Source organism: Megachile rotundata, chromosome 4, assembly GCF_050947335.1.
Source record: "Megachile rotundata isolate GNS110a chromosome 4, iyMegRotu1, whole genome shotgun sequence".
In the NCBI taxonomy this organism is placed as follows: Eukaryota; Metazoa; Arthropoda; class Insecta; order Hymenoptera; family Megachilidae; genus Megachile; species Megachile rotundata.
In genome coordinates, this window is record NC_134986.1 from 14,876,240 (window position 1) to 14,894,346 (window position 18,107).

The 18,107-nt window shown below is 36.4% G+C and overlaps 1 protein-coding gene and 1 long non-coding RNA gene across 22 annotated transcripts in view; one reads left to right on the top strand and one right to left on the bottom strand.

The window, feature by feature from the left end:
- shep (RNA binding motif single stranded interacting protein alan shepard) overlaps positions 1–18,107 on the top strand; it is a 37,570-nt gene that overhangs the window by 10,420 nt on the left and 9,043 nt on the right. For 5 of the 19 annotated variants that reach the window (XM_076531073.1, XM_076531074.1, XM_076531084.1 and 2 more), the window contains exons 2-8: positions 2,811–2,869; positions 7,569–7,635; positions 11,543–12,001; positions 13,149–13,363; positions 13,507–13,565; positions 13,684–13,829; positions 17,890–18,047. In XM_076531073.1, the coding sequence (XP_076387188.1) occupies positions 2,811–2,869; positions 7,569–7,635; positions 11,543–12,001; positions 13,149–13,363; positions 13,507–13,565; positions 13,684–13,829; positions 17,890–18,047 (1,163 nt within the window). Of the gene's footprint in view, positions 1–1,315; positions 1,341–2,478; positions 2,506–2,810; positions 2,870–4,655; positions 4,680–5,583; positions 5,773–7,568; positions 7,636–11,542; positions 12,002–13,148; positions 13,364–13,506; positions 13,566–13,683; positions 13,830–17,889; positions 18,048–18,107 lie in introns of those variants that run through there. The other 14 variants (XM_076531068.1, XM_076531066.1, XM_076531067.1 and 11 more) reach the window with 10 other exon arrangements.
- Positions 416–11,536, bottom strand: LOC105663358 (uncharacterized). Of its 3 annotated transcripts, none has more exons than XR_013037999.1 (3): positions 11,115–11,536; positions 8,705–10,498; positions 416–8,635 (listed from the first exon to the last, which is right to left on the bottom strand). It is a non-coding gene; the product is annotated as an uncharacterized LOC105663358 (long non-coding RNA). The 3 variants fall into 3 exon arrangements; XR_013038000.1 differs by having other exon boundaries at positions 416–851; positions 3,446–10,498; XR_013037997.1 differs by having other exon boundaries at positions 416–1,406; positions 3,446–10,498.

Consider the following 18,107-nt stretch of genomic DNA (forward strand, 5'->3'; position numbering starts at 1 on the left):
CGGTGAATTCCACGGCTGACGAAAGGTGAATGTTAAAGCGAGAAATTCGCAAGCTTTAGGCAAATAATAATGCTGTTGTACGTCGAGAAGCGAGATTCGCAAGGAGAGATCCATGTCCTGGAGGCGCGTATGTAGGTCAGCCTGACGATATTGATGACGAGCCATTAACTGGCCATCTGCTTTGAAAGATGTTGAATAAAACCGGATTTTGTCGTGGTTTCTACGTTGATAAATTATTCCTTTGTCATCTACGAACGTATATCCACCAACAAACAAAAGCCTATTTGTCCACTTGTTAAACACTTGGAAACTATTTTCATTAATAATTGCATTTAATTTCTCCTTAACGTTTCTCTGACATCAATCTTGTTATACATAAATTGCCATAAATTTATATCGTTCAGATTTCTAAATATTCAGATATTCCAGCATTCTTTTATTCATCGGTTTTACTAATTGTACATATATCATCGAGATGGAATGATGTAATCTGATGAATTATTATCTTCATTAATTGCAGCATACGATGCTAATTGTTTGAGTACGGATTCCGTGTTATTGGAAATTCAAAGATGGATTTTCTTCGCGGTTTGAGCGAAAATAACGGCAACCTCGAGTTAACACAATACTTTCTGCTTAATCGTCAGCGTGCGTGCCTGTACACACGTTTGTTACGTATCCGTGGTATGCGAGCAATCATTCTATTCCGTCTCGACTTAGTTCTGCGTCGGCTCTTGAATTATTACGTTAAATGCGAGCGTACGGCGAGTCGCGGCCTAAACGCCGCTAATAACCAGTGACACGTGCATGAATCGCAACATATCAACGCGGTGGAATTCCTGTTTCGATAACTGCAATTAAAATTTCAAATAATTAGAGTTCGTGCAAGCATTACGATTAAAAAACACTACTGTTCGCTGATATAGCTCACGCGTAAACAAAAAAACACTTTTGTCATTTTAAATAACATGTGTATTATTTAATTAGTACTTTACAATTCAATTACTTTACTTTCCTATAATTTTTCTTAACTCGCTGTTGCAGTCTTAAAAATATAATTATAACAGTCTACATCTAACATATTTAATATAACATTCCAATTTATGATTAAAAACTTAAGAAAGAACGAGCTAATACGTTCGCAATTATGCAGGTGATTGAAATTGTAAATTTGAATTTTCGCGCGCTTGCTTGGACTGATTACACATACTCAGTCCTCGCGACGCGTGCGATTTACATGTACAGACTCAAACGCTGTTCGCGACGTTTTTTGAGAGTACGGTCCAGCTTGGTAGACTAAGGAAACAGTTTCCAAGAAGTTGTATCTTCGTGATAAATATGTATGTTTTATATAATAATCTATTTTATGTCGAGACATATATTCCTAATTTTCTAAACCTGCATTCCTAGAACATAAAGAGAAAATAAAGCATTTATTATACAAGGTAATGTCACGTTAAAAAACTTGATATAAAAATAGAAAGAATATCGAAACCAAGTCGATACATTGTCGAGTGCGTTCATCTGCACCGTTTAAGTAATTCAATTGACACGCGTTTGTTTTCTACGCGAGCTTGTTATTTTTATGATCGAAGTTTACAGGCAATAAATATAACCCGGTTGCGCTTCCGTCACGGACAACTTGATTTTAATGTAAGAAACCAGCTACGTCGCAGCCGAATTTTGTGCCACGAAACCTGTTGATCTGGGAATCTATCCAAAAAGTCGAAGGACGCGAAAAACTAACATACATATTATTGCCATATGTAGTTTTACATAGTGTCTATACATGCGATGACTAGTGAACATTTAACACTTTTACCGTAACATATAAATTACATATAATCTATGTCATAGAGCAGTAAAAATGTTTAGAAAAGTTTTCCGCGAATACCGTGCGTAAAGTTCCAAGGATTCACCGGCTCTACACCGGTTGATTCGCATAGTTTTCACGTAGTTCGAGCGCCATTAAGGCGTCTGGAAGGAAACGTTAGCGGTCGAGTAATTAATTTCGTATTAGTCATCGTGCAGAGTCAGTGAACTTGGTGTATCTCTTAGACGGTCGAGAGCTCGAACGATTTTTTTTCTTACTTTAAACAAAAAAAAAGAGTTCTATCCGATCCAGTGAATTCTCCTTTCTTCCTTCGTTCCTTTACGCAGATCGAACGTGTTTCGTGATTACAGTCCGTAAGTAATCGTTCCGCGCGCAAAAACGAAAGTCGATTTACATAAGGTCGAATCCCGTTCGCGGAATTCGATACAGTTTCAGATATTCTTTTTAATCGATCGTCCGATAAAAAATCGATAGTTGTGAACCATGCATCGTGCGTGAATGACTTCTGCGCAGAAATGGCGACCGCATGAGCCGTTTTGCCAGACTTGCCGGTCGGTGCAATTTCAAATAAACCAACATGTCTTTCGTAACTTTCACTGGGTATACGCCCGTGGGGGCTCATAACGCTCTTATCAGATCGATTTTCCTGTTCGTGGATCGATAAGAAAAATGTATGCGAAAATATCCGTAAACAAGTTAAACTTACTAATTGGACGGAAAGTATTCGACTCGTATTTTGTACGAATATATATTTCTTACTTTAGTCCGTCGAAATTTTCATGAACGCTTATAAATCTTTCGACCACAACATTTATATTTTCATTGTAAAGTAAGAAACAATACGCTTTGAAAATAAATGACCAAATTATCATTAGTCGCTCTACTGCGCATGAGCAGTTCCGTTGTGACACTTAACCTAAAACTACACATTGTCCATAGATTTTAAACTAATCGACTTTTCTCTTTTCTGTTTCAGGTAAGTTTTCAACGACTTGAAGGCAGCAAGTATTTTATTACCCGCCCTGAATATATTAGGTACGCCCATATCTTTACAATCCACCGCGATCATCTATATTTTAATATTGTTTTAATCGCGTTGAAATTACTTTGGAACTTTTAAGGATGTCACGGAAAGTCCTCTAACGATATTAAACAATTTTGGAACTTTTTGAACTTCGTAGAAAATTTTATCCAACGATGTTTTTGCGTAACATAGTATTTAAAGTATGCCGTTCAGTCAGTCACGATACGTGACTTCATTAGTGAACGTCGAGGAGAAAATATTTTCAACGGAGCGTCTTATTAAAAGCACGTTCTTACGTGTATGCGAACTACAACATATAATATGCATACATTTTTGTATTGGCTGCTTAAAAGTACGGACGTGTCGAGTTGATGACTTCGAGCCTAATACCATTGTTATTTTTAAATCTTTTATCATGAACATTCTAGGCTATATTGATAAACGTTTGATTCGATCGAATTCTAATCGTATTTTGCTTATCCGTCAGGCTTTTTAACCGTTATTTTATCTCTGTCACGTCACCACATTTTAGCGAGTACAGTAGGCTTCCTTAGGAACAGTAACGAGGTAGCGGAAAGATAACTCACCACTTGTCGGTTTCCTGTTGATAAATTAAAAAATTTAGAACTTTTGAAATTTCACGGTCCAAATATCTTCAGGTTTACGTATTATATCTCGTCTTAATCCAAAGAAAGCCTACACATATTTGAAATACGATGATACGGTCAATTGCATATAAGGTAAACGCAATAGTATTGTGCACTCGCTTGCCTCGAGGTCGACCTTGCTGGTACAACGATCTGAAAGTAATTGTTCTTTGGCGTGAAATCCTACTTTGTATTCTACTGCTCGCTTTCGGTATCGTTTAAATTGTCCTCGATTAGTAAGTTCACGATCGCTTCCGACTGCTTCCGAAAACATACGATTGACAGAGTACGCTTCTTTATCCCTTCCTAAAGTTCAACATCAGATGCATTCGATACGAGAGAACATACCAAAGTCTTGAAACAAGAATTGCGCGGGTTAGAAATTAGGTTCCATGTCGTGTACGCGTACCGCGAAATGCGAAAGGACTAGCAGTGTGTCATGGTGTTGCGCGAGTGCGTAACGTACTGTATCTTCTCAAGGCGAAGAAACGGAATGTCCGGTATGCGCCGGCAAAGAGGAACTCTTTTGCGGAGGGATGAGCGAGCTTGACGACTGGTTCTCTCTTACCTGCTCCCCTCTGGCACTTTTCTTTTCCCGTCCCCTCGCGGCTATTAAGGACGCATGCGCATGCGCATGCGCATCCACGCGCATCCGTCGATGGCTAGCGATGGGATCGACTCGATTCATTACTCTCGAAAGTATCGACTAATAAAAGTTCATCAATTTCATCTGCTTCTTTTCACGTAGTGTATTTAATCTGCTCGTTATTATTGGCATTCAATGAAAATATTGACACATATATTAACCGAAGCTGTAAGTAAATATTTTGTTAGATTTAATTCGAACGTAGACTTGGTTAGTTTATGTACTTAAAGATCACTAGTGCTCGTGCATTTACCGTTAACGCTGTTACGTTCGAGGTAATTATTTATCCGTTACTCATAGGTGAAACGTTAATTCAAGATAATCGACAGAGCAGTATCTGGTATTCGCGTGAGAAATCGCGGAATTTCTTCTGCAATACCGGCACCGCACGCGAGGATATTGGTCCCATCGCTAGACACATGCACGCCAGCGCCGCGTGAAACAACCAGTGGCGTATCAGAGAAAACAGTAATGGAAGATATCGAGCAGTTTTTCAAGTTTCGTTCGTTTCCATTTTAAATGATCGAAGTATGGAAAAGTATTTATATATATTTCTTGCATAATCAGCACTATTCTCTTAGCGTTTATAAAGTATATCATAATCCTTTACGCAAATACATCAGATTCTCGTTCGAACGTAAAATTTCAGGTTGAAACCGATACCGATTAGCAGGCGAGTTAACGGCTCGGCGTCGTCGTGACTTCTATCGGCAGATTAATCGAGCGTGTTGGCGGAGAGATGAGAAATGAATTTCTAAATAGAGTTCGCAACGTACTCTCGCTGAAATCGAGAAGCGGACACTGCGCCACTGCGTGAGAGTAGTTCGAGTACCTGTACGGTCTATATCTGTTACCATGTTCACTGACTGCATGTATCTTGGCCGTGAAGCAGTAAACGGGATTAAACCGAGTTGCAATTCTAACGCACGGTGAACTTTATCTGTTCGCTTCATTTGCACTCTCTCTACGCAGAGCTATACACGAGAAGTTTATGCGCTATGATCTTTTTCCTGATAAAACATTTGTTGAACTTAACCTTTTGCACTCAAAGCACGCGACGAACAAATGACATACAGTACCGCGATTCAAACACGTCTCGTACGCAGTCAATAACTTTTAACAGTTAAATGTGTCTCGTTAATAATTCTTTCGCCAGATGCAAATGAAGCCTTAGAGTTAGTTTCGAAAAAGGTATCTTTGCATATTATGAATTTTAACTCGAGGTTTGATTAAATATTACACTGTGTAAACTCGAGTATAAGTCAAAGCCTAAATCCGTTCGCTTGAATAGAATCGTTGTATAGCACTGTAGTGAAATAGCGGTATAGTATAGATATAATATTATGTTAATTCTAACTCTGACAAAGAAATACCGCTTTTGTTACTATATGTAGAAAGTATTAACCTTTGTTAAAATTTTCTTTTCTCCTAGTTATCCGATCGTATCATATTCGAGAGACAGTCATCAGTTCCCAGCACAATTAACGCGTTAATCAGCGTTCATATAATCGAACATTCTACTGGAAAAAGAATAGACGAGGGCAATCTTCTCGCATGCACCGACGCTTCCGAGAGAAAACTCAGAGAACGGCGTTTCATGATCTACATTAATGGATCTCCGGTAGTGGTCCTCCCCTCTTTGGACGAAAAGAAGAAAATCTTTATCGTATTTGTAACACGAGTCCGTTTGCTAATAGAGCGTAACATTCATGCGAGATCGTACAACTGACGCGGTTTGCCCTGCCGTGGTATGTGGGACATCCTGATCCCTCTCAGGTCCTGCTTTGGGATATATGTATTAACATAAAAGAAAGTGCGGTCCAAACTACATCATGCAAGGCCATTCGATCTTCGACGCACGTTGCACCGTAATTTTATAGCGAAAGTAGAAATTGTCTACTCGATCTTGGGAATTTTTTGCTACAAATATCCTTGTGTCGAACGTTCTCCATGAAAATAATGATCATGTTATTAGAAAACGGACTACAATGTATTGACATTAATTTCTACGCTGATCCGTAAAATTCTTTTTAAGATTATTGCCTCCGGTATTATTAGATTTTGATTTATCTACGTTGCGATAGTTCTAGATACGTAGTAATGTATAGGCTAAGAGAGAAATGGAGATATTAAATATCACGCAGAATTAAGCGTGGAGACTCTGTTTGCTTCCATACGTGATTTTCTACCTTGCAAGCAGTTTTTTTTCGAACGCGACGAATACACGTAATCGTTCATTGTAACACGAGAGCTCGAGTTCTTTCATAAAACTGTCACTCTGTTACGACAATTTACGATTGTATTTCAAAACGTCAGCGACAGAATATAGGATCGTTGAACTCCGTTGAAATAGGAATAGCCAAGGTGAAGAACACTGTTTACTATCTTTTCTTATCAGAATTAATTTGAATTAATGTCTGTGAATATTTTTTTGTTATTTTAATAGTTAGCAGCAGTTACGCTTATGCATCAGATTAAGAGCTAATATATCGGATACACAGGATCAAATTAATTCACTAGGTAAAGGAAAACCAGTCAGACGAATTTTTCTTCGTGGTATTTCATCGATGTTTACGTTATCTTTTTAAGATCGCTTCGCAATTTAACCGGTCAACGAATCCATAAAAAAAGTGTTTAGTCCGGTAAAACGATTTAATAACAAAATAAGGTGAAAGACTATTTTAGAAAGTGATTACGAGAGCCGTAGTTTCACGTATGCTGGACGACTCGATAAAAGGCCCCCACCATTATCATTTATCAGTGACCTCGTGCAGTCACGCCTCTTTGATAAGACGAAAGAATCAACCGATTCCTGTATCCCATCGCTCTCTTCATTTTCATTCTCTGCACCGTCAGACTCGTACATTTTCAAGAAAGTTCTTCCCGAATAATTAATGTAACTTCGAATATTCTGTTTACCACGAACTTCGCGATCGCTTTTCTTCTAACATAACTCACCAAAGATGGCCTCCCTTTGCGCACAAGTGTTTCCAACCGATCGAGAACCAACGGCAAACTGGTTCGCGGGAAAACCATTAATTTTCACGAAGTCGAAGAAAGCTTCGAAGTACTCTCGAAGTGAAATTTACGATAATGCTCCTCGACCACCATGTAACGAGCCATTTTCGTTGCCCAGTTTATGTTAGAAATTTACCGCAAATCAGTCAAGTAGTCGCTGCTAATAGAATCATTTTGCATGGACGTTTACCAACAGTCTGTCTTCTTTCTTCTTTGTATCAATGAAAACACCATTAAGGATACCGCTTAATTAACGAGAAGGATTTATCACGTTACGAGACTACATTTTCTCGATAAATATCAATGGACGTTATTGTCACAAATTAGTACTCTTCGCGATTAACAATATTCAGATAAATGTGACTGTTAATATTCTTAAGTACGAATAATTCATTCTAGGGATTGTAACCTTTTTATTTACGCCAGCTGCGGGATGTGGCGGCCATCTTGGATCTTCTCGATCAAGGTTTGCTTACTTTTTTTTAACTTTATTTGAGGGGCAAGCTTATTTTTAAATTTTAAATATGAATGTGGTAAAATTTGCAAATTTAAACATTTTTAAATTTTCTTTAATTTTGAAAATTCTTGAATTTTTAAATTTTCAAATGGCTAAATCCCCAAATTTCCTAATTTATAAATTTTCAAGTTCCAAATCCCTAAATTTCCAACTCCTCAAAATTCCATCTCCCCAAATTTCCAACTCCTCAAAATTCCAATTCCCCAAATTTCCAACTCCTCAAAATTCCAATTCCCCAAATTTCCAACTCCTCAAATTTTCATCTCCCCAAAATTCCAACTCTTCAAATTTCCATCTCCCCAAAATTCCATCTCCCCAAATTTCCATCTCCCCAAAATTCCAATTCCCAAAATTTCCAACTCCTCAAATTTCCATCTCCCCAAAATTCCAACTCTTCAAATTTCCATCTCCCCAAATTTCCAACTCCTCAAATTTCCAACTCCTCAAATTTCCAACTCCCTAAATTTCCAACTCCCCAAAATTCCAATTCCCCAAATTTCCATCTCCCCAAAATTCCATCTCCCCAAAATTCCCATCTCCCTAAATTTCCATCTCCCCAAAATTCCATCTCCCCAAATTTCCAACTCCCCAAAATTCCATCTCCCCAAATTTCCAACTCCCCAAATTCCCATCTCCCCAAATTTCCAACTCCCCAAAATTCCAACTCCTCAAACTTCCATATCCCCAAATTTCCAACTCCCCAAAATTCCATCTCCCCAAATTTCCACCTCCCCATATCCAAAAACACCCACTTCATATTTAAACACTCCCAAATTATTAACTAAAAATCAATTACAGAACAAATTGTTAATGACGCACCCGGTGCGTCATCAATAGTTCAGACGCACATGGTGCGTCAGTATGTTAATTATGACAAGGAGGCGGACGATTTGTCCGTAGATGCCGCCGGTTCAATTGAACGGCATGCAGACAACGTGGCCGTTGGTCACTGCGAAATAGAGAACGACGTGTGAAATGGGTATCGTGATGTACCGACCGGATGTCACTTCCTGCTTACCACGTCTGCGCATCATTGTAACGTGCACCGTACCTAGCGATGGGAATAAGACGAAGCCTCTCCCAGTTTACTATTGACCATTTCCAACGATGAAAAGGAGAGCGCGGCTTGTAACCAGGATCGGATCCAGTCCGATGAGTTTTAGAATGCAGAAATAGCCATCACCTGCTATGCGAATTGAATTCAATGAACTTGGCGAAATATGAATGTTCGTAATTTTCTAACCTCAAAATTTGAAGCGAGTTGTAATCGAATGTATGAAAAGAAACGGTGCAGGAAGTAGCAGGAAATGTCTGGACAGATAAGCGATTCGGCTTCCGATCGTTTAGTGTTTTCTGCAGGAATTAAAAAAAAAAGAAATATGCAAATGAACGAGCTCGTAATACAGTGTAGACCAGAAGCAAAAGCACAAAACGGGACTTCCTTGTGTCCATGGCGTTTGCTAATAAGGTGGAAAGGAAGAAAGGGAGGAAAGAGATCTGTAAAGTAGTACAGGAAGCGACAAGCGACTTGGAGTTTCATGATAAGTGATTTACAACCGTGACTTTCAGCTGGGTCCTCCCTCTCCTGCTACTTCTCTTTCCTCTCATTCTCTCCCTCCTCTCTCTCTCTTTCTTTCTCTTTCTCTCTACCTTCTTCTTCTTGCCATTTTCCTTCTCTCTCCAGCTGGTTCGTTCTCCGGCAAACGGTAAACCGTGTTATCACAACTATGCCAAAAATGCAAATCAACGAGAGGCCTTTCTAAAGAGGTTGGAATGCAACGCACTTGAAAGTCCTGGAAAGGCTTGTCCTGGGAGATTGCGACAGATGTAGCTACCTGGCTGATGGGGTGTTCTTGTAGATTTTCAAATGGGTACAGTGTTTAGGAAAAAAAGGTTTCCCAAATTTCCATACTCTGAAATTAAAAAATTGTTGAATTACTGTATTCCAAATTTCTGAATTCCTGAATTCCTAAATTTCCAAATCTCCAGATACCTAAATTCCCAAATTTCTAAATCCCCAAATTCCTAAGTTCCCAAATTTCTAAATCCCCCAATTTCTAAATCCCCAAATTCCTAAATCTCTAAATTTCTAAGTTCCCAAATTTCTAAATCCCCAAATTTCTAAACCCCCAAATTTCTAAATCCCTAAATTTCTAAACCCCCAAAGTTCTAAATCCTCAAATTCCAAAATTCCAAAATTCCAAAATTCCAAATTTCTAAAATCCTAGTTCTTAAATTTCTAAATTTCTAAATTTCTAAATTCCCAAATCGCCATATTTGAGTATCCCTAAATTTGCAGACCTTAATCCCCTGTACCACTGTACCGCCATTTTATCACTCCACTGGTTTATTCCTCAGAATCAATTTATTCACCCGATTCCTCGTCCGTAGATCTAAAATCAGAAACAGATATTATATCTCATAACTTATTTGTACCTTTATAAACGTATAACGCTTCCTGAAATAATCGACCCATCACCACCAGCCATAGGCAGTGAGAAAGTCTTTCATGATTACGAGATAGATTTATTTTTGACGTTACACTAATCAACAGCCCATAGAAAATATTTCTGTACACCTTTGATTAAATTCTGACAATCCCCTGCTGGTACAAGCTCCAAGAATATAATTTCTTCCGCGCCTGCGCACTTGACGAAAAATATTTGTTTCCGCCGTCATCTAAGGTCCCTTTTATTTTATCGCTCGCCTTTCTACTTAGTGGAACGGAATGAACGTTCTAACTTCGACGAATCGATGCGGAATGAACGGTGTGGGTCGAAAAGGATGAAATAGGTGAAATGCATCAAGAAACCTGTAAAAAATTGTAAAATCGTAATTCCATTATGGTTACATTGCGCGGAGATGATTTTCCTTGAAGTAAGGCAGTAGCGAACGAGCCGAGAATGTATGGAGAACATAACCTCTTCGATTTATTGTGACTCGACTAATACGTATTTTTGCAATCGGTGATTTATCGGCGATTGAAAAATCTAATGAGCTCGAATAAACCTATAGAGTTTACTCAGTTTCAACTGGACATCTCGAGCAACCTTCGAGTCTGTTTTACGTTCAAGCCCGTACGTTGCAATTAAGGCCTATTTGTGAATAAATTTATCTGGCAGCAGACCAACCGATTGTACTTGCTGTTGCTTACACGGACTTACAACAGTTACTGTAATGTGTTTGCTAAAGACATTAACTGACACGAATTTACTGTGCAAATGACTCTAATTAGGATGGCCGCAAGCAGAACGACCAAGCTTGTGTGTTCTGCGTTAACCATGCTACTCTTGCGTGTGTAGGTTTTCACGCAGAATCATTTAGAAGCATAAACGTAATAATCTTTAGCCATGAAACGTCCCCGAGAAATTAGCGTAGAAATGATTACAGAAATAATTACCAGAGAAACCAGTTCTCTTTGTACGTACTTATCTTTCTGTCGTTGTTACAATTTTGAAAGATCATCTTTTTTATGACTTCAAACCATTCAGCACAATATTAACTCGTTTAATTCACCGGTCATCGCATATATTGTGTTACCTCCCGAGTTCACCGTGAGACACGCGATATCGTATGTTTCGATACTAAACGATTCGATATTTAGAGTACTCCCAACGTTACGAGTTCCGACAGAGTGCGCATAATGTTGCGAGTTTCGATACTTTAATGCGATATCGCGTTTAATATTTCGAGTGCACTAAACATCGCATTACCCGAATTTTCGATACTTCGATATTAACTCTTTTTCGATCATTTTCGAAATACCTTTGAAATCCTTCCAGAAGCAAATTATTTTGGAAAAATAAAAATGTTCACGAAAGCAGTGAATTAAAGAAGGATTTTTGTTATATTCCAGGGTACAAACGGTCCGAGACCGACGTATGTGGGTGCTAACAATGGTAACGCCGGTGGCGCCGGGGGCGGCGGCGGTGGTGGCGGTGGAGGTGGCGGAGGCGGCGGCGCCACGGGTGGCGGCGTCGGTGTGGGTCCAGCAAGTGGCGGCGGCGGCGGCGGAGGTGGAGGTGGTGGCGGCGGCGGTGGTGGAGGCGGGCATGGATTGAAGGGGAACACCGGTGGCGGGCCACGAGGCGGGAACCCGGTGCAGTATCGTGCGAGCGGTGCTGCGGCTTGGGGCGCAGCGCCGCCCTCTCACGCGGCTGCGGCTGCGGCTGCGGCAGCGGCTGCTTATCCGCCGTACACGCGGTATCCGAGTGCGGCTGCAGCTGCGGCGGCCGGACAGATGCCCGTCGGAGCACAGCAACTACCGCCTACGGCGAATCCTTACGCCGCCGCCACCTACGCACAGCACGCGTCGGTAAGTCCTCTCCTTTCGTTATTCGCCAACTCAGACTGCACTTGTTAACTACAAATTTACTTTACGTCGCCTGCCTTGAAGACCGGCTTTGTTTCGGCCCATTTCGAATCATTTCCACATACTTCTATTTATAACCACGCGAAAAGATACAATTTTCTTTTTTTACATTTCGATGTTGCGTTGTTATTTATATTCGTATAAATTTTATTTTTGCAAACTTTTTATCATGCGATGCGAAAAAATATATTTCAATTTTAATTATACTTATTCGCTTTTTCTTTATTATTCACGATTAGACGGTTTTTTTTTTAAATGAATAACAAGGATGATTAGATGTGCACTGACACTTGGATGCTGACCGTTCAGCGCAAACGTCTTGTACGTTCTTTTTTTTCGAATCTCTGTAGTTGATAAGGTAACCTATAAACTGTGCTTGAAACACAGATGAGAGTCTCGTTAAATAATGTATAGTTCATTGTCGTTCTTAATTTTTTAGTGTGAAAGCAGTAGTTAGTATGTTTCTGATAATCCTGTCAAAAAGGACCCGCGCAGACAGTAGGAAAATGTTAACCTTTGCGCAGCGAAAGGGTTAACCCTTTCGTAAACCGGGTGGGGCCATGACAACGCGGCATGTCGTTCTCGTTGAAATGATGCGCGATCTTTTTATCGCTATTTTTCTTGATTTTTCGTGAAAGATTCTTTCTTCTTTTAATTCATAACTATGATTTTTCATTTTTTCTTCGAAACGTGTATGACTTTCAAGTAGTGTAGTACATGTGTACCTTGTTTCAAATATGCTTATACTTCGAAGCAACCGGCATAATTACTGTAAGATTATTGTAAGCATGTTATAACCAGTTGCTTACAAGGAATTACATTCTGGTAGTATATGGACAAATTAGTTTGAAAGTGATCATATATTTATACTACACACGATATTAATAACCTTTTTTATGCCGGGTGGGGCTACAGTATTTTCCGTAACTTTTTATAATTTATGTTTTGAATTTAGTCGTTGCAACACTTTTATAAGTAATAAATAATTGCCAAATCGGATAATGATAAAATTTACTTTGCATTAAACTAAAGTGTACATTATAACATGTGAGGTAACCTTTTATTTACAAAATTTTTAAATATATTACAGTATGGTGGACAACGGGTGCCTACAGCCTCTTCTCCAGCTAACACTAATAGTAGTTCTAGCAGTGCTACTGGCAGTCAAAGCGGGACAATGAGCACGAGTCTTAGCAATAATGCTATACAAGGACAACAAGCAGAACAACTATCAAAAACAAATTTGTATATCCGTGGCCTCAACCAAAACACTACCGATAAAGACCTTGTTAACATGTGTTCTCAGTAAGTCATTCGTGTAATTATAGGTATTCTTAATAATACTAGCGAGTTAATGATTGCATGAAGAAACTATATTTTACTTTGACTTGTATGTTTTTTTTTAAGATAGAGAAGCATATTATTTCTAATACAGTGTGTTTTTGCAGATATGGAACTATTACTTCTACGAAGGCAATTTTGGATAAAAATACGAATAAATGTAAAGGTAATTTATTAAAGTTTTAACCATATACTATATACTTTAGTATATTTATAACAGTATATATAGTATTACTTGTTTATTAGTTACTTTTATTAATTTATGTTGTAATTGTATGTTGCAGGTTATGGATTTGTAGACTTTGAGTCACCAGTGGCGGCAGAGGGTGCTGTGAAAGCACTGGTCGCCAAGGGCATCCAAGCACAGATGGCGAAAGTGGGTATCTGGTTGCTCCGTAGACTGCCCAGTGTACGTTGGTTGTGCATGCAAGTACAGTAATACCAGAGTAACAGTAAACCTTTTCTCTTTCTTTTCTTCCTTTTCCTCTTTCCCACTGTCCTACCTTACTTTTTATTTCTTTTTATTTTTCCTTCTTTATCTTTTTCATCTTTAATCTTTTATTCCACGCTGGATCCATCTTTGTGTTTGAGTATAACTAATATCCCTTTTATCCTTTTGTTGATATATCATTTTTGTTGACATATAATGATTAAATGCCATTAATGTGAAAAAAAAAGTTCTTATTCCCATACTGCTATGATAAATATGTACACAGTACAGTACTTTCATGCATTATTTACTATAAAAAGTTGGATAAGAAAGTACTGAAATTTCAATTACAGTAAATGCTATGCTTGTCTTTCAATAATCACTAGCATAACTACTAATCACAAAGCAAAGATAGATTGTCCAATTGCATAATATTTGTGTTACTTATTGAAGGATATTCATCTAACTAAAAATAAGTAATTCATAGCTGGTTTATATAGAACATAAATATCTAATCAAACTAAAAATATTATTTATTTTGTTCATCTTTTTAATTTTATTTCATTTCATATTACTTCTATAAGCACTTGCATATTACAGTAAATGTGACATAAAGTTTAAGTCTGTTATAATTTTAAGAAGTGATATTATTTGATATTATTACTAATACTTTTGTTGTTTTTCTCTACTTTATTTTGCAATTACCTAAAGACAAGCATAGTATCATTTCATGGCATCATTGCTCTGCTTTCAGCCCCTCTAGACATGCTTAGAACTGTACATTGACAGGACTATTTTAGTATTTTATAATCGTTGCGTTACGTAGAAAAGGTACTATCTTTTAGTATAGTAATGTCAGATTAAAAGAAAATTACAAGTTATTGCAAAAGAATTGAAAGTACTACAATTCATCGACAAGTGAGAAGGGCTGTTAATAAAGTGATATCATTTTTGTAACTTTTTATTTCTAGTTCTGTCCTGTTACTTTAAAACCAGTGTATTTCTACTAGAGGGGTGTTATTAAATATAAACTATATTTTCATTGGTAATTAAAGTTGTGAACAGTTAATGGTAAAAATTTTATATTACAAACATTCACATATATCCTTTAAGTATACATGGAATAATGTATCATAATAATATTATTCTATCAGTGGAAATATAGTAGCAGGCAATCATGCATAATTTAAACAAGAAACAACTTGAACTTAAAAAAAAAATAAGATAAAAAACTTTTCCTATTAGAACCTGTCTCACTTGTCTACAAGTCTCTAATCTTCACTAATTCTATCTGTCATTCTATCTCATGTACCTATTGATTGCTTGTTGCTGTACCTCGGCCACAAATTGCTGATACTGCTGTGTCAATACATTTATCAGAAAATTGCATTCATTTCAGCACTATTTCTAGCCTCTAGCAAACATCTAATATACCCTCAAATGTTTGTGTCCATATCCTGTGTAAAAATATTAGTTGCTCATTGTCATACCAAAAGGAATAAAACATTTTTTGAAATATTCTGTTAAAATTGCTTTCAAGTATGGCAGTACAAACAATATCATACAATCGTAATATGGTATATTTTCTTATTTTTTTTTTTTTTGTGTAATTTTGTCAAATGTTATGTGTTTGTCTTATATTCTAATGATGTGCAAATACTAAGAAAAAAGTGGCTTATTATTTATTTAGTTGTTAAAATTTGTTCGACTTTGAATCTAATTTTTACCCATATTCGCACATTGCCAAAAAAAGTATTGGCTCTTGCCTATATATTGCTGAAAAACTAACTTGGAATGGTTCTTCTAATCTGGCCGCGGTAAAAAGCACGGGGTGCCATCAGCAGCTGTGATGATGTCAGTCGCATGTGATATGATATAACTAAATGATGTACCCATTATTAACTGTACTCAGGGTACACGGTACTTACTTACTAATTAGTGGTGCTATGTCAAGATCAGGTGCTATCTTATTCCTGGGGTGTTGGTTGGTTCTAATTGATATACTTAGCTTGAATAATAATATTTAACCGGCACACCAAACAAGTTTAGGATGTGTATTTGGGAATCTTTAAGAATTTTAGTTTTATGATGATTTAGTACTTTATGAGGAATTGTATTGAATCTTACAGTTCCTGTAATGTACTTGAATGCATATAACATACAGAAAGATGCATATATTTTCTACAAAATCCTTTATACACATTCGCACTTGATTAAGAACTAAATCATTCTATTGAGATACAAATTCATATTCATACATATATGTATACATAAATACGTTTATATGTACATGTATGTGTGTATATATGTATATATGTTTTAATGAATATATATACATATATTGATGCCATAAGCTTGGCTTATATCATAATATTTTCATTATTTATTTTTTTGTTTTAATGCATTCGCAAGATTGAAGTAAATTGTCGTAAAGTATAAGTATATTCAAGTAACTGTAGAATTGATTGATTTTTGAGAGAAATGGTGGATCTCAAAATATGCTTGAGGGTGCATAAATATTGAATTCTAGTTCGAGTTGAGTTTAGTGTACACGTATCTTTCCCTTTTTGTTCTTTACGTACAAAAATTGTAAACAAGGGAAACTTGAGCATGAACACATGTATATGTATGTGCATACATCTTATACACATAATGTACTTTTGTAATATCGTGAGATAATTAGGCCTTAGTTTCATTCCTATCTCATATTGTAACTGTATATATATGTGACATGCCTGTGCTTTTTGTTATGCTTGTTTCCAACAATATGTCATATGTGACTGGAATTCTATTACTGCTTTGAATGGTTATTCTTAATATTGTTTATTACAAATGACTAGATAGCTTGCATCATTTATTTGTTATTTGTTATATACGCATATATGATTATTAAAATAAATCTTCTAGATAATTGTAGAGAAACAACATAAATTCCGATGAATTTGAAATGTTGTTTGCTAAATTTCACTGCTATATTTGTTGTACAAAAAGAATATTTAACATTGGACATATGCTTAGAAGAGAGAAATTTTAACAAGGGCTACATTAATAACATTATTCTAAAAAAAATGTTTGAAATTGTTTAACATCAAAACAAAAAATAACGAATGTCTTATTATTCAAAAACATAATTATTATCTTATTATTCACATAAAATAAACAATGTTTGCACAGGCGATATTCATTACTGTGATTTTTTATGAATTCATTATTTATTTTCCAATTACGTTATTGAGCACCGAATGCTATAGGTTACCATATAGATTATTGAGTTTGAAATATTTTTTATGGAATACAGAATGTATTTATGCGTGTGAGCATGCTTTGCACATAAATGCAGAGTACATATTATATTAATTTTGATCATAAGCATCCATAAAGCAAATTTGGAGAACCACCAGAATGTGGTAACGTAATGTCATGAAGCATGATAATCTCTCAGTATTTAAAGATCATAATTATCTTAATTCATAATAAGTCGTTTTGAGTATATTACTCACTTGTATATTTAATACTAGATTAAAATAATCATTATAGTTTAATGGTCTCTTAAGTAGTATCTTGTAGATTTATGTAATTTTTTGATAAAAAGAATATGGATAAGTTATGTATATAAAGGATTTATGTTTTAAATATTGTGTAAAATTTAGTTTTCTAAATTTCTTGCATCATTGCATTGAAACGAAGTTTAATTTTAAGTTATCATTTTAACATTCTATGTGAATGTGTATGTATAATGAAAAAGAGAGATAGACAATATTAATTTGGATTGAAAAATTTACATTGTAAATTTCTTAACAAACTATTTAAAATATAAACAGACCTTTTGTAATGTTCATCTTACAAATCACAATTATTAATTCATCATTGTAGTGATCTCGTCTGTGCATTCATTGATATCAATCATATTTATGTAGGTATATGCAAATACATGTATCTTGGTGATGAATGTTAAAATGATAGACACAAAGCTTTTTTTGAAATTTATTATACATATACATATTTACACGTTACAAGGTGAAATACAATAAGTTGCATAGTATTTTTACTCTCTTCTCAGCAACAGGAGCAAGACCCCACCAATTTGTATATTGCAAACCTTCCATTGAGCTTCAAAGAAAATGATGTTGAGGGTTTACTCGCTCAGTATGGGCAAGTTATTTCAACGCGTATATTACGCGATACTGCTGGACAAAGTAAAGGTGTTGGATTTGCAAGGTTAGCACTTTTTATATTTTTTCCTCTTTTATTTTTATTAATAGTATAAAATGAATAATC